The following is a 27,977-nucleotide window of genomic DNA, read 5'->3' on the forward strand; positions in this document are numbered from 1 at the left end:
ATATTAATCTCTAATTGAGCTTTCAGAGTAGCTGATGCCTTTATTGTGGCTTAAATTTCAACGGATTTGTCTCCCCTTTTTACTCTTGGTGCATGTGACTATTGGTTAGATACTTTGGGAGATTGTTGTAGCATCTATATCATACTAATATGTGATAATTTTGTTAGAAGCCCTTTCGTTGTTATAGCGGTCTTTCATATGTGGCAACCTTAAGGTATTTTGGGAGACATTCTTTGTACTTTTTAGGTTGATAGGGTGGCTCATACTCTTTTCTTGAGATCTTCCTATTTTACCTTTGCCCTTTTGATTTTTCCTTCTCATTTTTTATAAGTGCGTATCAATCATAGGGGCAGCTATACAAGTGTCATACTCTAATTGCATAACCTAAATTTTACCACCTACAAATTCTATTGTATCTTTATTAGCCTCTCCTTATCTACGTTTAAATTTAACTAGAAGTAAAATAGTTGGCCACAAGATTACTCAAGCAACCTTGAAGGTCCAAGTGTTGTCTAGGAGATATGTTTTGAAATTGCATTTGGAAGATGAATTAATGGAATGATCAAAGGAAAGGGTATTCTATGAATTGCTACATGCTAGAGAAGGGTGAAGCTATTTGAACCCTAAAATACTCTACAAACCCATATTTTTATATAAGTAATTGTTGCCATTATGTTTATTAATGAATTTATTATTAAAGACAATACTATACAATTAAATGAAACAATTGAATTTTTATTTGTCATTCATCTTCATCCTTTAAATCCTAGAATTCAATAGGCTTCTCTAATATTTTAATGAATGTCTCTTCATATTACGAATAAAGCGAACTCTTGTAATGGTATTCTTATGTCGTTATAAAATCTTTGATTTTCCAGTTGAATGAGAGTCTTGACTTTTAAGAGTAAGTGTCAATTTTATCCTGTATAGTAAAATACACAAATAATAGATATAAATTTATTGTTATGCTTTTAAATTGTTAAATAATAGTTAACTATGAATTTGTGAATAACCTTAAATTTATTATAAATATAAAAGTAGTAAACTGACAAAAATATCCCTGGATATTTTTATTAAAAAGCACATTCTATTCTTTAATATGCTTATCTATAGAATCAATAGTTCCATATTTAATTTTTTAAAATGGTATTTTTATTGGTTCACTATTTTTAAAAAAATTAAGTGGTATTTTTATTGGTTCACTATTTTTAAAAAAATTAAGTGGTATTTTTATTGGTTCACTATTTTTACAATTATAATAAAATCAAGGTTATTCATAAATTCATGGTTAACTATTATTTAACAATTTAAGGACATCACAATAATTTAAATGTCTATTATTTAATACCTCTATTTGTGTATTTTATCATCAAATGTAAAATTAGTATTTCACTCGTAAACTAATTGGTCAACGAGCAATCCTAACAAAAAAGTAAGAAAATAAAATGTTTTGCAGAATTATAATAGTAAAATGATAGGGAATAATACTTATTGTAGTCATTTGATATTTTATGATTCTAGTGAAAATATTTGACAATTTGGAACCATTTCAATCGTCATTTATGAGTTGGACTATTGGCACCCCTAAAAATCCCTCATCAAACCCTTTTTCTAAAATTATCACATTAAACAAACAAATAATTCAAGTTTTCAAAAATACCCTCCATCCCATTCCTAGTGATGCCTATATAGACATGTTTTCTTTCTCATTTTCTAATATATTCATTCCATATTAGGTAATTATCCAAAGACCGCCTAATTTTTCAGGCTTTTTAAAAAAATACACAAATATTATTTTTGGCTAATTGCACCTAAAGTTACAAAGTGTTTCAGTCATCCAGTGCCATCTTAACTCTGTTAGAGAAATTAACAGAATATTACTAAGATAACAATTTTACCCCTAAACATAAAATGACTATTTTATCGTAGTTAAATAAAAAAAAATTGAAAGATAGCAAAACAAACTGAATTATTTTCATAAATAAAATATATGTAACTTAAATAAAATAAAATAAATATATGTAACTTAAATGCGACACTAATATCCATTGATCATTGCATTCCAATAAAGAAACTACTTCTCCCCAAGAACACTGATGAACAACCAAAACCAAAATCCACCCCAGCGACAAAGGAAGCAAAGCAACCTGCTTCCTCTAAGAATTCTAGGCTAGGAACTTCGATTGATTTTTATCAAATCTTCTCCCCAAAGGAATTAAAACCTCTGCTTGGCAAGTTCCTCTTTGCTCCTACTAGACTACTCTACAGCCAAACTTACGATCATACATATGTCTGGAGTTAGTCTCTAGTTCCCCAGAATTTACTTGGCTCCTTTATAACTTCAAGAGATTGAAATACAAACATAAAGTATCCATTATATTTTGGAAAAAAAAAATTAATAAAAAAAACCTTATCTATATATCTGTCTATATCTATCTATATCTATATATCTATATATATATATAAAGCTGGGACTTGAGGAGGTGATGTAGCATCACCATTTCTCATTTTGGTATATTCTCTATTATCTAATAAATAGAGAAATTTTCTTTTAGATTTGACTTTTCATCTTCTCATAATTAATTTGATTGTTATTACACAATAACAATTATGTAAAGATTTTAATGAGGCATATTCTTTGTAATGAACATCCAAGGGGGAGTGTTATGAATTTATTAAAATAAATGTAGATGTTCATAACATATATCTCTTAGTCTTCCCACTATCTCCCATTAGCAACCTTTAGCTTCCCTATAACTCCCATTATCTCACAAGGAATTATGATCCATAATTTTTCATTAATTTCATGGAGTGATTATGTAACTATAAAAAGAGAGCTCATCTTTTTGTTTTGTACACACACAATTGGAATGAATAAAATCACTCTATAATATATTCTCTCATTTTATTCTTTATCTTACGTTACTTCTTTATTTGTATTGCTGGCTAATAACTTTTTTATTTTTTTATAAGGCTGGCTCATCTTAAAAAAAATCAATTCATATTTTCTATCAGTTTTATCAAGTGTAAAGTAAGAAAAAAATGATAATACTAAATTCTTTTTTCAAAGCCGCGTGAAGCGCGGTTCTATTTTCTAGTATATATATAAAGTTGGGATTTGATGATGTGATGTTGCATCACCATTTCTCATCTTTGTATATTATCTATTATCTAATAAATAGAGAAATTTTCTTTTAGATTTGGCTTTTCATCTTTTCATAATTTGATTGTTATTACACAATAACAATTATGTAAAGATTTTAATGAGGCATATTCTTTGTAATGAACATCCAATGGGGAGTGTTATGAATTTATTAAAATAAATGTAGATGTTCATAACATATATCTCTTAGTCTCCCTACTATCTCCCATTAGCAACATTTAGCTTCCCTATAACTCCCACTATCTCACAAGAAATTATGATCCATATTTTTTCATTAATTTCATAGAGTGATTATGTAACTATAAAAGAAGAGCTAATCTTTTTGTTTTGTACACACACAATTGGAATGAATAAAATCACTCTATAATATATTCTCTCATTTTATTATTTATCTTGCGTTACTTCTTTATTTATATTGTTGGCTAATAGCTTTTTTTATTTTTTATAAGGCTACCTCATCTTAAAAAAAAATCAATTCATATTTTTTATCAGTTTCATCAAGTGTAAAGTAAGAAAAAAGGATAATACTAAATTCTTTTTTCAAAGCCACGTGAAGCACGATTCTATTTTCTAGTATATATATATAAAGTTAGGACTAGAGGAGGTGATGTGGCATTACTATTTCTCATCTTTTTGTATTCTCTATTATCTAATAAATTAGTTAAAATTAAAAAAATAATTACATTATAAAATATTAAAAATAAAAAATAATTATTAGATTACAAAAGATTACATGTCTCTTCCTCTTTCTATTTAAATTCAATAATATGTAACCATTAATAATAATTAATTATAAGTTTTGAAACATTCATTTATGCCAACAATTAAATTTTAGTGGCTTAAATACATCAATTAATTAATATAGGAAGGAATGTTCATTTATCTTCCCTCAACAATACTATTAGGACCTAATTTTAATACCATAATCTCATATTTAATTATGCAACCTTTTGTTTAGTGCCTTTTGACTTTCTTCAAACTCTATAATATTAAGTATTTAAGATTTGTAGCATCATTATTTCTCATATTTTTATTCTCTATTACCCAATATATTGGTTGAGATTAAAAAATAATTACATTACAAAATATTAAAAATAGAAAATAAATAGAAAATAATTATTAGATTACAAAAAATTATATGTCTCTTCTTCTTTCTATTTAAATTCAACAATATGTAACCATTAATAATAATTAATTATAAGTTTTGAAACATACATTTATTTTATTAAGCCAACAACTAAACTTTAGTGGTTTAAAATACATCAACTAATTAATATAGGAAGGAATGCTCCTTGATTCCTTCATCTTCCCTCACCAATGCCACTAGAGCCTAATTTTAATGTCATAATCTCATATTTAATTATGCAACCTTTTGTTTAGTGTCTTTGGGCTTCTTTAAACTCTATAAACATTAAGTATTTAAGATTTAATATGTTTGGGTTTTTTTATTATTTAACTAGCATCCTCTTTAGAAATGTTCTTGTTTTTTTATTTTTTGACTTATTTGAATTTTTAGTATTGTGTGCTTTATAGAATACTCTTTTCTTCATGAGTTGAACAATGATAAAGATAGTTGGATGATAAGGGTTAGGTTTTGTAGGATGTAGGAGTCTGTTAATACCAAGAAGAATGGAGAATTGATTAGTGTGAACATAATTTTTATTGATGAAAAGGTTGTGTACACTTAACTATACACATTAATATATATTTTTAAAGTTAACAAAAAAATAATTAACTTTCACAAATAACATTAGTTTTATAAGGTTGCGTCATCTTTAAAAAAAAATCAATTCATATTTTTTTATCAGTTTCATCAAGTGCCAAATAAAAAAAAAAGATAAAACTAAATCCTAATTTTTAAAGTCGCGCGAAGCCCGGTTCTATTTCCTAGTTTAACTATAATTATTCTAGCTCCAGGGAAGAAATTCAACTTGTATAATTGTACAGGGCCGAAAATTTAATAACAAAAACCTTATTTAACTATAATTATTCTAGCTTCAGTGAAGAAATTTAACTTGTATCATTGTACAGGGCAAAAAATTGAACTCCACACTTAAATAATCAAAGGAAAAACAACAGAGCAGGATCAATATTCTACAAAATAACAACCATCACATATCTTTAATAGAAAATTTTGTTCTCCCATCATTGAGCCAACCACAATAGAGCAACATAAACTGAATTTGTTTAAGTAATTATATCAAATAATTAATAGCCAATTTTAAAATCCTTAACTTAACTGGAGGAAAATAACCCAAACCCTAACTCAACAGCCACTATAACTATCAAGAGGCATAAACAAAATCATGAAAGATAGCCGGCTTGTCTTAGTTGGAGAACGTTGATGGGTGGCGATGGTGACATGATGCTAGTTATGTGGCGCAGTGGGGCGAGCACTGAGCAACGAGCAATTGCATGGCTGTTAGTGCAATGGAGACTTGGCAGTGTGGCGGCTAGTGGGGAGCCTGAAGGCTTGGCACGCTGGCTGATCAACATCGATGATGAGTCAGATCGGCTTGATAGTTAGGAGAGAGAAGAGGCTGCTGCTTGAGAATTGCTGGAGAATTGAGAGATGTTTGAGAGTTGAGAGCTTAGGGACGGTGAAAGGGTAAATATTATTTGTATTTTAATTTTTTTAATTGTGCAATTTGATCGGATTTTTGGATTGGATTCAAATCCAATCCAAAGCCATGTTTTTTATTACTAGTGCATATACGAGTAGTTTTTGTATGTTCAGGTAAAATAACAATTTAATTCTTATTATGTCAATAAAGTTATAACAACATCTACATGAAAGTGGATGCGCGTAAGAAAATATAATTTCAGGTGAAAATTTTTTTAAAAAAATATATGTATTTTTTTTAAAAAAATACATTCGGTGAATAATTGCCCTTTTTATATTTCTATAAAATAATCATCTAAAATTTTCACAACATGGTATGAATAATCAATCTTTATATTAGGAATCAGCATGTGGATGGTAAATAGATGTAGTGACAACTTTATTTTCAACTTATATTATTGAAAACTAATTCAAGTAACGATAGTTGGATATATGAAAAGTAAATCCATGTCTTCGAAACGAAATTCAATTAATCGCGTGTAGCATATAGGTTTTACCTTTGTTATTTCTTTTTTTTAATGGCTGCTGATTGAGCATGAATTCTCCAAACCATTGTTTATTAGCATATATATCGCTATATCAAATTATCATAGAGAAATGAATTTTTTATTTTAGTTTTAGAAAATAAATTGAATGGTTAAAGAATCTAAAGTTATTCTATTCAACATTTCTTCATCAAAAGACCTTTAGATTGATTGTTATGCATAATAATGATCATGATTTAAAATGATTTTTCTTTGAAAATCAGAAAGAAACACTTTTAATATGGGGCGTTATTAAGAATGGGTGAATTAAGGGGTATTTATAACATTAAGGCAAAGATTTTTTAAAACAAAAATACCTTTAATTATATATGAGATTTTTTTAGAAAGGGAGTTATATGAGAATTTTACTCATCTCATGTTTTAAAGAAAAACTTTATAAAAGTTAACAATGTTTGTTTTATTATTTTTAAACTCATGATTATAATCTGTCTCTAATTTTTTTATTTTTCTTAACATTTTCAACTTTGAGTCTCTATTTTTGTTTCTTTTTTAAATATTTCTAAGTTACTCAAACTGCAAATTAATTTCTGATCTAAATATTTAAAATATAAAATGGGGTTTAACAATAATAAAAAAATTAAAGAATTAAAGAATGAGATTTACACAATAAATTTCAATTGAGAGCATTTTAGCCATTAATTGACGTAATAAATTTTTTTAATATTTTTAACTATTTAAATAAGATAAATTAAAAAAAAAAGAGTTTTAAAATGTATTCGGAGGGATGCCCATATTCCCACTCATATTTTAGATAGGAGTGCCACGTGCTCACAATGCCACAAAGCCCATCAAAATTTTTCCCATATGTAATAAAATATTATTTCACAAAAAAATCAAAGGTTTTTTTTTTTAAATCAATAAAAACAACTCAATCATTTGATGTCAATTGTAATAAATTAACAAATAAATAGAGAAAGGATATCTACGCCTCTAAAGTTTGGGAAAATGATCACCAATATCCTCAAGTTTTAAAAAAGGTTATTAGGACCTCATTTTAACCACAATATCCTTTATTTCTATTATCTCAAAAAAATTGACTCTAATATTTTATAATAAATGAGAATATAACATTAAAATAAATGTAATAATATACACATTTTAAAATAATTTCAGTATTTACAAATATTTTAATTTTTTACAATTTATTAGATATATTTTATTTGATTAAAGTAAATTTTATGATAAATAGAATCATAATATTAAAATAAATGTATTAAATTTTAAATTATTTTGAATATTATATTAACATTATTTATATTTGAGATTTTTTTAATTGTAAAATGTATGAATACAAATATTTATTTAAAATCTATACAATAAATAAAAAATATATTATTAAAATAAATATAATAATTTACATATTTAAATTTATTAAAATATTAAAATATTTTAATAGTGTTAGTTTATTGTATAAATTACACAATTTAAATAATATTTTTATTTATTAAAAATTTTAAAATTAATTTTTAAAATAATAGAGATAAAAAATATAATGATTAAAAAAATATCTTCGCGTGTCTTTAAAGAACTTTTAATGTCTCTTTCTAAAAGCATCTAATGGTGTTAGGGACCATTTGATAAAGTAGACGTTCATTTCCCGTAAATTAAAACGTTCTCTACAATAATTTCACGAGAGCGCTGAGCGCCGCAGGGCAAAACGAATAGAGAGAGAGTAGTTGTAGTTAGTTCTCCATGACGACGGCCGTTGGAGCTTGTGTATTCTCAGCCGATTCATCGCTGGCGTTCCGGTGGGACATGACGCCGTCATCGTCCGGGAAAGCAAAACGAAATCCGATGTCAAAGCGACTGGCGGTGCCCACAGCAACAGCAACGACACGGAAAATCGAAACGACGTCGAAGACGATGAGGAGCTTTGTGGAGAAGAATAGTAGCGAACTAGAAGCTGACACGAAACAGAGAATTAAATTGGAAAAATATTCGTCGGAGTCTGAAGAACAAGAAGGTAACAGCAGGAAGTGGTTGAAAGATTATTTTGATGAAGCAAAAGATATGATCAAATCGGACGGTGGACCGCCTCGGTGGTTCTCCCCCTTAGAGTGTGGGTCCCACAACCGTAATTCTCGTTCTCCTCTCCTCCTCTTTTTACCTGGTACGGTTTCTCGTCTTTCTTGTTAATTAACTACTTCATTAGCTAAGCTGCTTAAGACTTTTCGAGTACTTGTATCGATGGTCAATGCACAATATTTTATAAGTATGTGTGTTTTCATTTTTCATTCTTTATTTATTCATTTATTTATTATTGGTTAATTATTTAGTTTCTCTCCAAAAATGATTTATACATGTGATTTTTGTCAAACAAAATTATGAAATAAAGAAAATAAAAAAAAAAATTTGTAACTGATGCATGTTATGGGTTTTGAAGGGATTGATGGTGTTGGTCTTGGACTAATAAGGCAGCATCAAAGACTTGGAGAGTGAGTGTCTGGCAGGATTTTTAATGCATTTTGCAGAATACATTTTCGATTATAATAAATTGAGTAACATCTGATGATTTAATTTATATCATTATTAATTGATCATTTAAAGTGATGAGCTTTCCATTTGATGAAGGATATTTGATGTATGGTGCTTGCATATTCCAGTTACAGATCGGACATCATTTACAGGTGTTTTTTTAATTTTATTTTTATTTTTCATTCCCTCATATTTGTGTAAATTTGTAAAGGACATTTTCCCTTTTAAATTTTTCTCTGAATTTCACAATATTTTCAAGTTTCAGGTCTACTGAAGCTGATTGAAAGAACTATAAGGTCAGAGAATTGCCGTTCATCAAATAGACCTGTCTATCTTGTTGGAGAATCTTTAGGAGCATGCCTTGCACTAGCTGTTGCAGCCCGTAATCCTGATATGGATCTTGTGCTAATTCTGGCTAACCCAGGTGAGAACTGAGTACTTTCTCTTAAGCTATATTTAAGGTAGGGGAATTTATTATTTATTTATTTATCATGGCTGATTCTTGATATCAATTTTTCTTTTCTGCAGCTACATCTTTTCGGAAGTCATTGTTGCAAACCATAATGCCTATACCGGCGGAGCTCATGTCAGGCCAAATGACTCTTACCCTGTCTTATTTGTTGAGCTTAATGACAGGTCCGCTCCTTTTTGTTCCTCATTTTATCATATCCTGGCAAGTTTGTTTTTTAGAAATATATTTTGCTTTCCACTCAGGCCTCGAATGGGATTACTATTGTCATGCACTTGAACTATTCAGAACTTTGATTTTTAAGATGTGACAATTGAATTGGAGAACACTGGCTAAATTGGATTTTAGACTTAAATTGGATTCATCATAATAGGATGCCTGCGATTGAAATTCTTCTACATGTTGGAACTGCCAATAAATTAGATTGTTCATCACTTCTTTCTGAAGCAGGTCCTCATTTATCCTTATACTATCCAAGAACCATTAATAATAAGGGATTTTGGTAGATTTCTGTAGTTGAGATTAGGTGCTTTTAGTCTTTTACCTTATCAATGCAATGAGATATGGGGTTCAATGTGGAGAGTTAAGAGCTTTCTTGTCTAGAAAATTGTGGGAGTGCTTTCAAAAGTTCTGTTTGCTACTTTTCTGCTTCTACAAGGAAGGGCTTGAAAATGGAATACTACTTCCTGTCTATCCTGACTGAAAATGCTTCTGGAAACTGAAATTTGAGTCTTTTTTCTCTATCCCATTCAACTATTTTAATTATGGCTAACGTTAGAGGCATGGTATAATTAACAATAATAAAATTGAGTGCCCTCAGTATTTTTCTCAATTGATTCCAGTATATGTTCAGGTGATCCTTTGAAGATGGCAATAGATAGCATAGTGAAAGGACTCTTTCTTCAATCAACAATTCAAGAGCGATCGCAGGACTTTGTTGCAATGTCATCTTACCTCCCCGTAGGATTCAACTCTGTTACATGGACATAACTGAACCATAAAAAACAGAGATATTTATTGGTCAATATATGTTGACGATCAGCGTCACTTAATGGAATAATACATGCAGCACTCAATGTTAATTGGAATATTACATTCAGCAATTAACAGTGCCATGTGTTGGAGTTTTATAAAGATAATTGCACCTGTCTGTCAATTTTGCAAACGGTTAATGGACGATTTCACTGACAGGTTCTAGCCAATATCTTACCCAAGGAAACACTCCTCTGGAAGCTAGAGTTGCTTAAGTCAGCTTCTGCATATGCCAATGCACGTCTTGATGCTGTAAAAGCTCAAACACTGATACTTTGCAGGTTTGGGACAGTCTGGTTATTTTCAGCAATGATAACAGAAGATTTCTTCCAAGTAGATATATAATTCTTTCGAGTGCTAAGCCTGAGAGACAACAATCAAGTCAGAGGGTTATGACCCATATATGAGCAACATTTTCCCATGCACGTAGCTAGGCTTAAAGTTTGTGATTCCTGTAAGAATTATGTGCTGAGTTCCATCTTTATCTTTGCAGTGGAAGGGATCAGTTACTGCCAAGTGAGGAGGAAGGTGACAGACTTTGCCGTGCTCTACCCAACTGTCAGACTCGTAGGTTTGGTGGCGGAGGTCATTTTCTGTTTTTGGTAGGATGGTCACCCTCACCAGATACTTTAATTTTCTAAAATCTCATAACTAATGCTGCTGCGCCAGAAACATTTAGTTTGTATATTCTTGTTTCTTGTTTTTCAAACAGTAGATTTCATAGCGGTTTTGCCTGTGCATGGCAGGAAGATGGTGTTGATTTGGTAACCACAATCAAGGGTGCTGGTTACTATCGCCGGGGAAGAATAGTTGACTATGTTTCAGATTTCATACCGCCAACTACTATCGAAGTGAATAAAGTATATGAAGAATACAGGTAAAACAATTTAGCATGAAACCTACGGATGCAGAATGTGTTCTGTATACAGCATAGATGATATATAAGCATTACCCTCCCACTTAAAGATATTTGTCATATGAAAATTCACAAAAATGTTGATGGCAGATGGATGGTTGATCTTACTAGCTCTGTGATGCTATCAACTTTACCGGATGGGAAGATTGTGAGGGGTCTCTCTGGAATACCATCTGAGGGACCAGTCTTGTTAGTTGGAAATCATATGTTGTTGGGACTTGAAGCGCTTCCAATGGTACCGACATTCGTGATCGAGAGAAATATTCTTGTTCGAGCCATTGCACATCCAATGGTGTTCTTTAATGCAAAAGATGGAGGATTACCTGACTTAGTAACATATGATACATTTAGAATTATGGGCTCTGTTCCAGTCTCTGCAATAAATTTCTATAAACTTGTGTCTTCAAAGGCTCATGTCCTGCTTTACCCTGGTGGAGTACGAGAAGCTTTTCATCGTAAGGTATGACTTTTCAAAAAGTGATAAACTTCATTAACCATTTCCAATAGACAATTCATCTCAATGTTCATTGTGTCTTAAATTTTTTCACCAATTGAAATGACTACATGCAAGATTGAAGTGACATAAAATACTTTGTGTCCACTTTTGTATTATGGTATAAATTGAGTGGCCATACATGATACATACGTTTATAGTTCATGAATACATTGCAATAATTCTTCGTACATTTATCTATAGGGTGAAGAATATAAGTTATTCTGGCCAGAAAGTTCCGAGTTTGTCAGGGTGGCAGCTGCATTCGGAGCCAAAATTGTACCTTTTGGTGTTGTTGGAGAAGACGATCTTGCTCAAGTAATTAAGCTTGAATACTTCCATTTTTCTCTTCAGTAATCTCCATTATACACATACATTTTATCAGGAAAATCTGATGAATATGTTTTTGAAGTTGTTGTCACTAATGATTAATACCTACATCCTCAGCTTTTGCGGTGTATGAGAACATTATCAAAATTTAAGAGCAGTAGTTTTGTCAATTGTCATAAGTGTGATTTCAGTGAGTAGTTGATTGCATTTTCATAATTTTCAGATAGTTTTGGATTACAATGACCAAATGAAGATCCCTTACTTAAGGTCTCGAATAGAAGAACAGACAGAAAAGGTTGTTAGTCTGAGGTATATATATATTTTTTTCAGAAAGTGTTTCCTTAATTCGTTTCTTCATACCCATGACTTCATTAATATTCTTCAGTTTTGTTTTTGTGTCTTTTTTTCCGATTCAATTTTTCCTGCTGTGAACTGTAGGACTGATACCGGTGGTGAGGTGGCAAACCAAGCAATGCACGTACCATTTTATATACCAAAAGTTCCAGGCAGATTGTATTATTATTTTGGAAAACCAATTGAAACAAAAGGTAAAAGATCCTTGGACAGCCTGCAGTCTAACGAGTTTTATCTCTACTTATTTTGTAGTGGAGAAGGTTTTATTTTCCTTCATATATGGTTCATGTTGTTGATTATTAATGCAAGTTGAGTAACTAAAGAAGTTAATTATGTTTTGATATGAAGGGAGGAAGCAAGAATTAAGAGACAAGAAGGAGGCTCAGGAATTGTATTTACAAGTAAAGTCAGAAGTTGAGAAATGCGTTGCTTATTTAAAAGAGAAAAGGGAGAGTGATCCATACAGGAATATTTTGTCCAGGCTCATTCACCAGGCTGCCCATGGCTTAACCTCCCAAATTCCAACATTTGAGCTTTGATTTACACCATAAAGAGAATTACATTTAGCTTTTGTTTATCTTTATTTAAGTTGAATTCCAGTGGCCAATTAAAAAAATAAAATAAAATCCAAGCCATTTGACCACACCTTTGAAGGCGTTCCCTTTGTAATTAATTTTTTTTAAAAATATAATATACATTAAATGTTGTGCACAAATTACATGTAAAATTTTGTTGCGAAAAATATTAGTTAAATTTATTATCTATTCCTTCTCGTTAATGAGTTAGTTTAAGGGCATTTTGTTCATTAGATTACTTATAAAATTTTCTTAATTGTTTGGATTCATAAATATAGTGTTGAATTTGGAATTATTGCTGGTGAGATAATAATTTTTAAAATTCTTATTTTATTATTAAATTTAACTTATATTCATTTTTTTTTTTAAAGGAAAGTAGGGTTGTATTGATGAGAAATTTTTTATTTTCTGAAAAAAAAAGTTAGTTGGAGTTAGTAATAATTTAAATATGTTTTAAAGATTATCATTTTATTCCAGTAATCGAAATTAACTCGTAAATAAATAAAAGAAAGTTGATAACTTAGATGAGCAAGGTTAAATATAATATAGTCTTTTAACAAAATAACAAAACAACAAAACAAATTCCATCACATCATAAAGGGTTAAACATGTAATTTTGCTAAAACTATGTCCGACAGGCACAGTTACACACTTACCCAATATTAACTTCCTGTTGTTTCGTAGCCATAGTTAGTTAGCGATCGCGATTGTTGAGAGAAAAAGTTCTCGATGACGACCCTCGGAGCCTCTATCTTCTCGACCGACATATCGACGGCACTTCATCCGGAAATGACGTCATTATTCTGGAACCAAAGACGGAATCCGATTTTAAAGCGACTAGCGGTGTCCACAGAGCAGCTGGCATCAACAGCAACGACAGTGACAAGCAAAACGACGCCGAAGAGAAATTTTGTGGAGAAGGAGAGTAGTGAAGCAGCCGCCTCCTCGACTGCGACGGCAGTGAAAAGCAAAACGACGTCGACGGGGACGACGTATTTGTCTGAGGAGAGTGAAGGTAACAGAAAGAGTTTGAAAGATTACTTCGATGAAGCGAAAGACATGATCAAAGCAGACGGAGCTCCGCCTCGGTGGTTCTCTCCGTTAGAGTGCGGGTCCCACTCTCCAGATGCTCCTCTCCTCCTCTTTCTACCCGGTACGCCTGTCATTGTTTGTTGTATTTTTACTGCTCTTTGGATTTTACTACAGTTGATGAAGTACAAAAATTGTCTAGAATAAGAGGACAGGTGTCAGGTTTTTAGTCTGCCATTTAGACATTGTCACGACTCACGCGTGTTTGGAGGTTGGGGCAAACGGAAAGCTGCTGTGAAATTAAAAACTTATGAAAAAGCAATAACAGTAATTTTATTCACGGTACATATTTTGTATCTCAATTGTATTTATCGTGTGCTCATTGATAAGAACCATAAAGCTAGTACATTAGTTATAAAATAAAGTCAAAAAAAAGAAACTAGTTTCATTACCAACGTTATTATATATGTAAAAATATTGAAGAAAATTTAAGAAATTTAGAAATTGTTTAAATCCTTCTGGTAGTATGGTCCCCCTTTTTTTTTTTGGGTCCGTAATAAGAGATATGAATTTTGTAGGGATTGACGGTGTTGGAGTAGGACTTACAAGGCAGCATCAAAGACTTGGAAAGTCAGCATCTATCCTTATTTTAGTGCAACACTGCAAAATATATTTTCAATTATGATACATTGTGTAAGATCTGATAATCACATTATTTCATTATCATTCATTGACCCTGGAATGATTTTTCCATTTGAGGTAGGATATTTGATGTATGGAGCTTGCATATTCCAGTTAAGGATCGGACATCATTTGCAGGTTTTTGTCTTTCATTTTTATTATTTTTGTTGTTGTTCTTGACTTTAATTAATTAGAAAGGAAAATTTTCTCTGACATTATTTTTCTTAAAATATATCAATGTTTTCTTGTTTCAGGTCTAGTGCAGTTGATTGAAAGAACTATAAGGTCTGAGCATAACCATTCACCAAACAAACCCATATATCTTGTTGGAGAATCTCTTGGAGCTTGCTTTGCTCTAGCTGTTGCGGCACGTAATCCTCACATTGATCTTGTGCTAGTTCTGTCCAACCCAGGCGAGAATTTAGTAATTTCGCATCAGCTAACTTGCACAAATAATTTGATGTATAGAGAATTGAATAATCAATATGTCAGAATATTAATTAATACAACCCTTTGTACTTTCCTGACTGGGTACCAAACACCCACCATAATTTGAATAGATATAGCTTAAAAGATACAACATCTCGATAGACTGAGCCTTACTCAAGTAACTCAACATTGATATATCTTTTTATGTAGCTACCTCTTTTAGCATGTCGGTGCTTCAATCCACAATATCCTTACTGGAGTTCATCCCAGGCCAAATGACTCTTACCCTGTGTCATATATTGAGCTCAATGACAGGTAATTTGCTATTCTCTGTTCCTCATATTTTCATATTTTCATATTCTGGCTTCGCTATATATTTCTGTAAGAAATAATTTAAGTGGACATAGAATAAATTGGATTTTATATGGGAGTCTTTATAACCCAAGAGTTTAAGTACTAGTTTTGTTGAATCCTTGAGGAAGTTGTTGCTTTCACAAATTAGATTGTTCAAAATAATATTTTTATCATTTGATGAAAACAATTGTACTATATGCATCCAGGTGATCCTTTGAAGATGGCAATAGATAATGTGGTCAAAGGAATCTCTGTACCACCAACAATTCAAGATCTATCAACCTATCTTTCGGTAAGGTTCAACTCTATAACATGCGCATAACTGAACCATGGATAACATTATACCACTGGAGATATAAGATTTTCGCAGACATTTTTCTCTTAGTATGTTGTAATTAACAGTATCATGATTTTTAGTCATTTTGACAGAACATTGTATATTTGTTATGAGAGAAGAGTGTTTTAGAGTTCTACAGAAATGATTGCCCCATCATTTTTGTAAATAATTTAGTGATTTAATTCATTAACAGGTTCTTGCTGATATCTTGCCCAATGAAACACTCCTCTGGAAGCTTGAACTACTAAAGTCAGCTTCTGCGTATGCCAATGCCCGTCTCCATTCAGTAAAAGCTCAAACGCTAATACTTTACAGGTCCAAACTCTTTAGTGCAGTTTAGTTATGTCCAATGATGATTAGGAAATACGGATCACTTGGTATATGTAATGTTGAGTTTTGATAATAGAATTCTATTCCTGCTCAACTAGCATATTGGTCGATTAAGAATTAATTAGCTCAAACAAGAAATCCCAACAAAATGTAAGCCTAAGAGTTGACGCCGATCAAATCAGAGGCTTACATAGACAGTAATCTTTTTTGTTGGCTTAAGGTTATTTATGATTATTTTCTGAATAATGTGTTGAATTCACTCTTTATTTTTACAGTGGAAAGGATCAGATGATGCCAAGTGAAGAGGAAGGTCAAAGACTTAGCCGTGAACTGCCCAATTGTCAGACCCGTAGGTTTGATGACAATGGTCATTTCTTATTGTTGGTAGGAAGACCTCTCACTCACTTTCTTCTGTTCCAATTACTGTCTGTTAAGTTTTCTAAGTGTTTGTCTCAGAAGTTGGTGAAAAATTAAGTATCACCTTTATTTTCTAAAATTTTTCTCATCTTTGAAATGAATCCAGCATCACAAGACTTTGAAACGGGGGTGGACTTAAAAGAAATAGCAAAAAAACTGAAAATAGCATGTAAATGTGTGCTATTCTGGTATGAAACCAAAATTTTTTATTTGTTTGTTTGATGCCACTGTTATTGTTAAGTTCTAAGAATGTGCTTGGCAATATTTATCAGACTCAATATTCTCGATTAAAATTATATTAGATTTCATATGTAGTTCTGCTCATGTGCGGCAGGAAGAAGGTGTTGATTTAGTAACCATAATCAAGGGTGCTGGTTACTATCGCCGTGGAAAATGTATCAACTATGTTTCAGATTTCATACCCCTAACTACTACTGAATTCAATAAATTTTGTGAAGAAATCAGGTAAAGTAATTTAGCATGAAAACTTACAGTTTTAAAATGTATTGAAGATATGATAGTCATAAGACTACACTTATTTCTATGGGATGAGAGTATGCCTAATGCACATACAGAGTAGATGTGCTCAATCTGATGAATCTCTGATTCTTGAGGGTACCACTTGGTGTATATCTGTGGAAATTCACAAATATGTTGTTGCCAGATTGAGGAGTGATCTTACTAGCCCTGTGATGCTATCAACTTTAGAGGATGGGAAGATTGTGGCTGATCTTTCTGGAATTCCTTCTGAGGGACCGGTGTTGTATGTTGGATATCACAACTTATTAGGACTTGAAGCATTTCCAATGGTACAGCAATTTATGATCCAGAGAAATGTTCTTGTTCGATGCGTTGCACATCCAATGTTCTTTGAGTCGAAAGATGGAGGATTGCCTGACTTTGAAGGAAATGACACGCTTAGAATTATAGGCGGCGTTCCTGCCTCAGCAGTCAATTTGTATAAACTTCTGTCTTCAAAGTCTCATGTCATGCTACATCCAGGAGGAATGAGAGAAGCTTTACACCGGAAGGTGTGTACCTTTTGACAGTTATATATTAAACTTTATTCAGTATTCCATTCAGATAAATCGGCTAAAAATATATTAAACTTTATCCAGTATTCCATTCAGATAAATCGGCTAAAATGTTCATTGTCTCCAAATTATATTCGCCAACTGAATTGCACGAAAATTAATATTATCAACTTGCCAATGGAAGTAAAAAATACTCTGATGCTAAAAAGATGATGACATTCAGATATCAAACTTTGTTTGCAAAACAGGATAGAGAGAATCTTCATACAGATCAATGTAAACCATTTATTAAATTGCAACACTCTCTTCTCCAATAATACAAGTTCTCTACCTTTATCCATTTTAGGTATCTAATTCTGATTTCTGAAGGAAATTCATTCTACTACTTGCAGTGCTGACAAATTTCATATGTGCTTGTTCCCTACTTTATCTTAGTTGTACGACTTATAAATTACTCCTTGTAGAAGCTTAGCTAACAGAGAGCTTGAATGCATATGCTTTTATCTGATTTTTGCATGACAACACATGATAGATGTCCTAATACTTCAGAAATATTAGAGCTGATTTGCAATAACTTTTCATATTTTAAGGGAGAAGAATACAAGTTATTCTGGCCAGAAAGTTCCGAATTTGTCAGGATGTCATCTACATTTGGAGCTAAAATTATACCGTTTGGTGCTGTTGGAGAAGACGATATCGCTCAAGTAATTAATTAAACTTGAATGCTTCCTTTTCCTCTCTTCACCATTTTTCAGTAGATGAACATACATTTATATGTTAGGCTTGAGATGCTTTTTCCCAAGCTTTATTTAATCGTCACTCGTCAGACCCCTTATAAAAGAATATTTGATTGCATTTTCATAATTTTTCAGATAGTTTTGGATTACAATGACCAAATGAAGATTCCTTTCTTAAAGTCTCAAATAGAAGAAATGAACAAAAGGGTTGTTAAGCTGAGGTATATATTCTGATGAACGTATGCTAAATTTGATCTATCCACAATTATGTATACCTTGATTCTAGTATTCATATTTTTTTCTAATTACATCTTTTCCTGTTGAGAATTGTAGGACTGATATAACAGGTGAGGTGGCAAACCAACCAGTGCACCTGCCGCTTCCAATCCCAAAAATTCCAGGGAGATTTTATTATTATTTTGGGAAACCAATCGAAACAAAAGGTAAGATCACTGAACTGCCTTAATCACTAACAACTCCAAGGATTAATTATCATCGTTTATACTGTTTGATTCATATTGCATATTTTACTTGTGATAAAATTGTTAACTAATTTGTGTGATCAAGGGAGGAAGCAAGAATTAAGGGACAGGAAGAAGTCTCAGAAATTGTATTTGCAAGTAAAGGGTGAGGTAGAAAATTGCATTGCTTATTTGAAGGAGAAAAGACAGAATGATCCTTACAGGAACATATTGCCTCGCCTCATTTACCAGGCTACTCATGGCTTCAGAGCTCAAGTTCCAACATTTGAGCTTTGATTTTTCTACAAATTTAAAAGTTGATTACTATCTGTATTCATTAACAAGTTCTGACGATGCCCTTTGATGAAAAAGAATGGCATCATTGTATTACATTTATCTGAAATGCAATGTTGTCATTTCTTCAGTGTCTGAAACTTTCACTTAAAAGGATTGAAGTTAAGAGCAAAGTGGAAAAATTGTTTATAGTTTTACATTTGCATATGTTACTTTCTGAAAAACATGATTCAGTCTTGGTAAAATTGTGATGCAATGAATCACCACATGATTGAAAAATGCAATTCCAAGTTGCCTTACCAGGCCTATCTGGTGGGCTACAGATGTGATGGGCTTTTCGCTTGAATTGCTGCCGGTCTCTCTTATACTACCGGGGTTTTAAACAAAAAATATTCTGAAGTTTTTCATTTGTACTACTAGGTTCCAATTTTTTAATGATGGAGAGTTGTCACTTTAATGTGTGATGTGTATGTTAGGAAATATGAAGGGTTTTATAGATGCAATTGATAATTTAAAAAAAGAAAAAAAAATACCGATCTAAATGTTAACATTAAAAAAAAAAATCAGGACCTATGTATTTTTCACTCAAAACATGTAACTACGAAATATCTTAAAATGAGAAAAAAAGATTAGAATTATGATATGCTTACAAAGGTTAAAATATACTATTTATAACTCACATGAGGTGTCACCAACTAATGACTACTATATTTTTAGTAATCGTAAATGTTCTATAATATTATTGCTGACATAATTTCACAATGTCTGCATATAAATAACATGTGAAGTGTTAGCTCATTTATGAGAAAAGCTTTATAGTTTAATTTTGTACGCTTGATTAGGGTAATATTAGATTCGTTGTTTTTTTTTTTTCAAAACAGTAGATCACATTCCGATTATTTTCATTGTAGCAACCGTTACTCATCAGGCCGATACTATTTCATGAGATTTATTAGAGTAGTATAATTTTGGTGCTGTTTCTTGCTTCCCTTTAGTTTCGGACTTTCACCGGTTTTTTTTTTTTTTTTTTTTGGGACAAAATCTAAACTTTTTGTTTAGTAAACATTCTGGGACGGCTTTAAATATAAATGAATTAAACTATTGCCTTGGGCCCGAATGGCCCAATTGTGGTTGTCTAGATTCTATATGCCCAAATGGTTCAATTGTGGTTGTCTAGACTCTATATGTTAGTACAATCTTTTTCAAATTTCCTTGGTATGGTCAACATTAGGAAATAGTTTAATTCATTAGGAAAGTTTCTAATTAAAAGTTAATAGATATTTTAAGTTTTATTAGGAAAGTTTCTTTTTTAGGCCTCTTTTTAATTAATAATTATCCTATAATTAAGATTTTTTTACACAAATTCTATGTTTGATAACATTATTGTTAAAGAACTATAGTTAATAATATTGTCCAATCATTAATTCATTATTAGTTTTTCCAAGAAAAACCATTAAATTTTTTATGAGTTTAAAAAAATAATTATTTAACATTATAAATTTTCTTGCGCCTTTCTCTATAAAGAAAATTATTACATTTATTAGCTCACTTTTGAAGTAAAAAAAAATATTTTCTTGAAATAATAATCCGAAAGAAGTAAAAAAGAAAACTTTCTTGACTGTTTTTCCTTTTAAAATTTGTTAATATCTTGTTGATTGTTGGTATTTAAGATATAGTTAAACAATTGATTGCATTTTAAGATATTTTATGTTTCTTTAAGTGTTGAAACTGAAAGCCCTTGTAAACAAATTTCACCTAAAGCCCCAAGTAATCTAGAGCCAGCCCTGCAAACATTTAGATAGATTCATCATGAGGAATTGAGATACTTTTATTTCAATTTTCAATTTAGGTTTTTCAATTTTCAATTTAGGTTCCAATATCCTTTAGGCTGTAGATAGATATATTAAGAATTCCATTTATTATTGCACTCATGACATGCATTAATAGGATAAAATAAAAAAGTAAAACAATTATGGCTATATTACAATGACTAATACTTACAAGGATAATTTCTCTAGCTAGCTACTACTAGAGATGGCCATCCAAAGAAGGCTCATGCGTGCTCGTGCTCGTGTTGTGCCCACTACGTGTATCGTGTCGTGCCTTGCCTAATTTTTTTTTTTTTTTTTTTTCTTAGGCCTAGCTTGGCACAAGTGTCGTGCCCAAACATGTCGTGCCGTGGACCGTGCCATGCTGTGCCTAAGAAAAAATGCCCAATAAGTTTTTTTTTTTAGTGTGCATTCCAAGTTGTTGGGGTATTTTTTCAAGTTTATGTACTTTTTTGGGTTCATGTGTTTTTATTCAAATTTGATAAAATAAAAAATTCAAAACTCAAGTCCATATTCAATAATAATAAACTAATAATAGTAGGAGAATATAATATTAATTATTAAGTTTGACCATACGGTATTAGAATTATTTTTTAATACTTAACAACAACAATAATAAATTTTTTTAAGGGTTCACTTAATTGTTAACTCGAACTTACATAGATTCTTAAATTATAGTTCATAATAATATTAATACATATTTATAAATCATGATATTTATAATTTTATTTATTAAAATCATGGTACTAATTATTTATTTAATAAATTAGAAATAGAAATCATTATAATATTTTTTTAACTAAGAATTAAATGAATTTAGAAAACTGGCACTAACAAAATATATTAAAAGATTCAATTTCAATTTATTTGTAAAATCATAAAATTTTTTGTTTACTTTCATTAAAAGTGAAACGTGCTTATTGCGGGCGTTTTCCCATATTGTGTTTTAACATATCTCTAATCGTGGCATGCTTTTAAGTCTCACATGCCTAAAATTCTAAGTCCGGCCTAGTACATATGCGTGTTGTGCCGTATGTCCAACCAAAACGTGCTCGTACCGTGTAGTGCCCATGCCATGTCCTCCCGTGCCATACCATGCCCATGCCGTGCCACGTGTTATCCGGTCCACTAGCCATCTCTAGCTACTACATTGATGGTTGCATTGATTCATGATGAGAATTGAGATACTATATAGAATCACGTGCACTAAATTTTTTGGATATAGCTGGAGCTTTCCAATCTCATTAATTAAAGGAACATACGTGCTTACTCATTTCAAATATTAATGTGTATAAGTTTTGCCAACTTTAAACAAATTCCAAATCACAGTCGAATGCCACCATAAGCGTTAAACTAATAATACTACTACAAAACCTATCAGGCCATTAGCTTTATTAAGTCAGCTGGCATGTGTAAAAGTACCACTTCTCCATTAATTTTTTTCAGTCTCAAACAGAAGAAACTAGCATAATATATGTATATATAGAACCGTCCGTACACCGTACTGTATGTAACTATAAAAAGGACACCTTTAATCTGCATTTGCACTTAGAATATCTCAATTCAAGAAATTCAAAAACCATTAAAGGCAAAGCATTTAACCTAATTTAAATGACCCAAAAACTAAATAAAAGCATTAATATAGAAGATTAGCAAAAAAAAAAAAAAAGAGGAAAAAAGAAAAAAAGAAAAAAAAGGCATTTAGTTTATAAACGGAAATTGAGATCAACTTTCACTTTTTCAGCATAGTCATCATTAGACTGAGTAAACGGGAAGGCGTCGGGGGTAACAGGCCCAGTAACAAAGCTATGATAATTAGGACCATTAGTAGGAGAAGCTGCAGCCACAGCAGAGGTTGTTGAACTTGACGAGTGGTACTGATTATACTGGCCGTACTGATGAAACTGGTACTAGTAAGGATACTGAACCGGGTCGAACCGGGCATGATCGACAAGAAAGGGGGAGGGGGAACCGTGCTGGTGGTCAAAACAGGAGAAGCGATGAGTGGGATTAACGTGATGAGAAGCAGCTGTAAAGCAGCCTGGAGGATCAACGTTGATAGGAAAGGTGATGTTTAAATGAGCAGCATTAATTTAATTTAAAAATATGTTAAAGTCCGCGTATCGTACTTTAGCCAATCTCTAATAGTGTTATACTCTTAAGATTTGCGTGTTTAAAATTTTAAACCCAACCCAACTCATGTACATGCCATGCCATATCGCGTGCCCCACCAAAACGAACTCGTACCATGTTGTGCTCGTCTCGTGCCGTACCCATTTCATACCCGTACCGTGCCATGTGCTGTCCGGTCCATTGGCCATCTTTAGCTACTACATTGATGGTTACATTGATTCATTATGATGAGAATTGAGATACTATATAGAATCACGTGCACTAAATTTTTTGAATATAACTGGAGCTTTCCAATCTCATTAATTAAAGGAACATACATGCTTACTCGTTTCATATATTAATGTATATAAGTCAGCAGGCCATTAGCTTTATTAAGTCAGCAGGCCATTAGCTTTATTAAGTCAGCAGGCATGTGTCAACTCCCCAGTTCCAGTTAGTCTGACGAAATCGATTACATATTCTCTTTACCAATGAATCCTCTCAACAACTTATAATCAATCAACTGATGATCGAGCTTTATCAGAACCGATCATGACCGTTCAAAATATATGTCGCAGAAGACCTAGCCAGTGCAAAACGGAAAGAATGATCGTGCATGTACAGCCATGAGATCAGATTAATCTTATGGCTACCATTTCGTGCCCTAGCGGGAAAAAAAAAAAAAAACAAAGCTACCAGCCAATAACATGCATGACTACAAATCAGAGCATATCTGAAGCAAGCGCCTAACCTACAACAGCTAATGCAACGCTAGCTATAGCTAGCTCTGTACCAAGTATGTTAACTAGACATTTCCTAAACTGTCCTTCCCTTTTTTGATTCTGGTCTCTCCAACACGACGTTGAAGCCACATGATATACACATACAACTAAGAATCAGATGGTCCAAAATGAATAAAAATCTCATCGTTTTAGGGATATATTCATGACTAAAGAATCTGAGATTAATTGCATACTAAGGATAACAAACAGAGAGAAGATAAACATGTATCACAACATCAGCATCAACACATGCAAGATAGGATCGATGAAGTTATATAAAAACCTTATACAAATCATAAAGAATGAATATATAGCCAAAAAGAACATAAAAAACACATTAAAATAAACTAACCCATTGATTGCATCTGATTAAGCAAGCTACCATGTAAAAGTACCACTTCTCCATTAATCTTTTTCAGTCTCAACCAAGAAGAAACTAGCATAATATATATATAGAACCGTCCGTACACCGTGCTGTATGTAACTGTAAAAAGGACAGCTTTAATCTCCATTTCCACTTACAATATCTCAATTCAAGAAACTCAAAAACCATTAAAAGCAAAGCATTTAACCTAACTTAAATGACCCAAAAACTAAATAAAAGCATTAATATAGAAGATTAGGGGGAAAAAAAGAGGAAAAAAGGAAAAAAAAAAAAAAGGCATTTAGTTTATAAACGGAGATTGAGATCAACTTTCACTTTTTCAGCATAGTCATCATCAGACTGAGTAAAGGTGAAGGCGTCGGGAGTAACAGGCCCAGCAGCAAAGCTATGATAATTAGGACCGTTAGTAGGAGAAGCTGCAGCCACAGCAGAGGTTGTTGAGCTTGACGAGTGGTACTGATTATACTGGCCGTACTGATGAAACTGGTACTGGTAAGGGTACTGAACCGGGTCGAACCGGGCATGATCGACAAGAAAGGGGGAGGGGGAACCGTGCTGGTGGTCAAAAGAGGGGAAGTGATGAGTGGGATTAACGTGATGAGAAGCAGCAGTAAAGCAACTTGGAGGATCAACGTTGATAGGAAAGGTGATGTTTCTACGGGCAGCAGCTCGCTCGCGTTTGTGGGCATTTTGGTGGCCACCCAAAGCTTGAGAAGAGTAAAACTTGCGGGGACAGTAAAGGCACTTAAACAGCCTCGCCGTTGATGAGGTGCTGGTGGCCACAGGCGCCGGCGGTGGCGGCAGCGATGGGTGTGGGTGTTGTTGAGCTTGAGCTTGGCGTTTGGTGGGCCTAGGGTTCGAGCAGCTGGGTGGCTGCTGCTGGCTCATGAGGAAGTTGTACATGTTAGGGTCTGCCATTTTCATGAAACCAATTAAAAGCACACTCACTGAAGAGAATCAATATACAGTACTGACTGTGTGTGCGCGAGGTTTATACGGGGTTTTTCTTGTTTTGTTTTTATCTTTGTTTCCGTTATGGCTTCCAGCAATATGATTGGTTCTCATTCTTTGGACGCATATGCCCCTATTCTTGGTTAGTATGGTACTATACTGCCCCACGCCCATTCACTTTTGACACGCCATTATCGTTATGGGACACCAGGCATTAGAAAGGGCAGTGACCTCATCTCAAGTCACTTGATATGATGCTAGACAGGCCTTGAGTTTTTAATTTAGCAGTTAACGCACAGAGGAAATTAATGCTTCTACGTCAAGTTAAATAACTTAGCAAAAACTCAAAAAATTTCCCCTTCACAAACCGAGTGCTGTATCTAAAGATGGCCGATGGGCGAAACGGCACGTGGAATAGAACAAACACAACACGTTACGGTGGAGCACGATGTGGGTGCGGGTCGGATTTAGAATTTTAGGCACGAGAGCCTTAAAAACATGATACGATTAGAGATGGACTGATCACGGCACTTTGAAAATGCCCACAATAAGCACATTATATTTTTTTAATTAAAGTAAACTTAAAATTTTATGATTTATAAATAACTTGAAGTTGAATTTTTTAAATTAATTTAATTATTAGTTTAAAAAAATACTATAATTAATTTGTATTTATAATTTATTAAATAAATAATTGATATCATGATTTTAATGAATAAAATTATAAATATCATGATTTTATAAATATGCATTAATATTATTGTGAATTATGATCTATGACTCTATGAAACTCTAAGTTAACAATTAAGTTAACCCTTAAGAAAATATTATTATTATTATTGTTGTTGTTGTTGTTGTTGAGTATTAAAAAAATTCTAATACTATGATGTCAAACTTAGTAATTAATATTATATTTTCTTACTATTATTAGTTTATTATTATTGAATATAAACTTGAGTTTTGATTTTTTAATTCTATTAAATTTGAATAAAAGTATAGACCTAAGAAAAATATATAGACTTGAAAAAAGTACACCAATAATTTAGTAAGTCCCTTAAAAAATTAAAAAAAAAAGGTTAGTGAGTTTTTTTTTTTAGGTACAGCCCATGGCACGGCATGTGTCGGCACGTGTGCCAGGCCGAGCCTAAACAAAAAAATTTAATCTCGACACAACACAACACAGGCATAAACACGCACGGGCCTTACTTGCCGGCCCGATCCATTGAGCATCTCTAGCTGTATCTATCTCCACCATAATAAATTAAACATCGGGTAACAACTAGACTAGGCATTGGCATATAAACTAACTAACTATAATACCAAAAAGAATGCTGCGACATTGTAAAAGAGATGGGGCAAAGGGCAGAATGGGAAACGAATGAACCAAATAATAGTATATAATAATATGGATTTGGTAAAAATAAAAAATAAATAAAATAAAGTGGTGACACGTACCTCCTTTTATTTCTCGATCGAGTAGTGCAGAAAGTGGAGTGTGTTAATTGTGAAATGTCAGCCAATTTTTTCTCTCTCATTCTGAAACAGCTCAGCAGGAATGGTGTACACTAGAGACGTCTGTCTGTCAGTCAGAACTGCCAAAAGAGCAAAACGGGTACACGTACAAATTAAATCAGCCAATCAGCGATATATTTCAGTTACTAAAAGCTAGCACAGAGGGAATAAGCAATATGCAGGGCCAAAAGAGATGAGACCCCTGAACCCGAACCCTCCTGAATGATCTGATCACATCTGATTCGAAGTCTCGAGTCATTAGCTGGGCGACTCGAACCAAACCTCAATTCATCAATAGATCAATAGTAGCTCAGTGTAGTAGTTGTTTCCTCTAATGGGTTTGTTTTAGGTTACGGGTATAGTGAAACTGAAGCATCATCCATCAATTCAAGCAGCTGCTCTCTTGTTAACTTGATTTGATGCCTTCAGTTTCTGTTTCCTTTATTAGCTAAAGTATCCTGTTTAATCTACCTTATAATCACTTCATTTCAGAAAAGATAAAAAGGAGTTGATCTTGATCTTGATCATGAGCTCACCATCACGTGACAATTAACTTGTGCTAAAATTAAATGACACACTTGGATATGAACTTCGACTTATGAAGTCTCTTATTTTTTTGGACCAACCACATTTACAACTACGCCACTAGATATAAGACTGGACCATTACATGTTTCCTTCCTACGTATATGGACATGGTAAATCCTCTACCTAATCTTTTCGTTTGAAATTAATCTCCGAATAGTCACAACCCTTATTTTTTTCTTTCTTACAAAACCTTTTCAAGAGATGCGCACGTCATTTGAGTTTTTTCAGAAAATTACTAGCTGTGCAATATAACTTAATTGCATCAAGAATTTCGCTCTAATTATTCCACATTTGAAAATGATTATATATATACCAATGGGCCTTTGGTCCAGTGGAAGAGCCTTTGCACTTAGAATAATGAGTGTAAGGATTCGAGCCTCCATGAAAGTATTTATGGGACTTATTTACAATCTTTCCTCAATTATTAAATAATTGAGTGGAGCCAGTCTATTCCTCACAAAATGTGAGTAGAGTGGACAGCCCTCGAATATTTGAGAGGGTTTGAAGAATTTGGGCAGCGCTTCAGAGGAGTACATGCCACGATGAAGGTCCCAATTATAGAATCTGTTTGTAAATATTAATTGTAATACTTACAGTCCTGTATAACAGTATTAAAAAAAAATGATTATATATATATATATCCACATTTCAATCTCACCTAATGTGAGATTTTTTACTCCTAGCAAAAATAATTAATTGTAACTAAGATGACGTCGTATCGAGTCATGCAAGGAAATTTTT

The 27,977-nt window shown here is 32.4% G+C and overlaps 3 protein-coding genes across 6 annotated transcripts; 2 read left to right on the forward strand and 1 right to left on the reverse strand.

The window, feature by feature from the left end:
- The first annotated feature begins 7,895 nt into the window (after positions 1 to 7,895).
- Positions 7,896 to 13,172, forward strand: LOC102612318 (phytyl ester synthase 2, chloroplastic-like). Of its 4 annotated transcripts, none has more exons than XM_025095620.2 (14): positions 7,896 to 8,441; positions 8,715 to 8,766; positions 8,903 to 8,958; positions 9,066 to 9,230; positions 9,335 to 9,442; positions 10,129 to 10,235; positions 10,467 to 10,588; positions 10,801 to 10,909; positions 11,054 to 11,184; positions 11,314 to 11,683; positions 11,921 to 12,034; positions 12,270 to 12,355; positions 12,485 to 12,594; positions 12,749 to 13,172. In XM_025095620.2, exons 1-14 carry the CDS (start codon positions 8,024 to 8,026, stop codon positions 12,937 to 12,939), a joined length of 2,139 nt encoding a protein of 712 aa, XP_024951388.1. In that variant the 5' UTR covers positions 7,896 to 8,023; the 3' UTR covers positions 12,940 to 13,172. The 4 variants fall into 4 exon arrangements, with proteins under 4 accessions (XP_024951388.1, XP_006468855.1, XP_052290130.1 ...); XM_006468792.4 differs by having other exon boundaries at positions 9,072 to 9,230; XM_052434170.1 differs by lacking the exon at positions 8,715 to 8,766 and having other exon boundaries at positions 8,935 to 8,958.
- Positions 13,173 to 13,569: 397 nt separating this feature from the next.
- Positions 13,570 to 19,280, forward strand: LOC102612827 (phytyl ester synthase 2, chloroplastic-like). Its single transcript, XM_006468793.4, has 14 exons — positions 13,570 to 14,128; positions 14,583 to 14,634; positions 14,768 to 14,823; positions 14,940 to 15,098; positions 15,325 to 15,429; positions 15,675 to 15,760; positions 15,999 to 16,120; positions 16,411 to 16,519; positions 16,887 to 17,017; positions 17,217 to 17,583; positions 18,177 to 18,290; positions 18,459 to 18,544; positions 18,657 to 18,766; positions 18,891 to 19,280. Exons 1-14 carry the CDS (start codon positions 13,705 to 13,707, stop codon positions 19,079 to 19,081), a joined length of 2,112 nt encoding a protein of 703 aa, XP_006468856.1. The 5' UTR covers positions 13,570 to 13,704; the 3' UTR covers positions 19,082 to 19,280.
- Positions 19,281 to 24,471: 5,191 nt separating this feature from the next.
- Positions 24,472 to 25,104, reverse strand: LOC102609254 (zinc finger protein KNUCKLES). Its single transcript, XM_006469044.3, has one exon. The coding sequence runs from the start codon at positions 25,102 to 25,104 to the stop codon at positions 24,472 to 24,474; it is 633 nt and encodes a 210-aa protein (XP_006469107.3).
- Between the last annotated feature and the right edge of the window lie 2,873 nt (positions 25,105 to 27,977).

This window comes from Citrus sinensis, chromosome 2 (assembly GCF_022201045.2).
Source record: "Citrus sinensis cultivar Valencia sweet orange chromosome 2, DVS_A1.0, whole genome shotgun sequence".
Classification (NCBI taxonomy): Eukaryota; Viridiplantae; Streptophyta; class Magnoliopsida; order Sapindales; family Rutaceae; genus Citrus; species Citrus sinensis.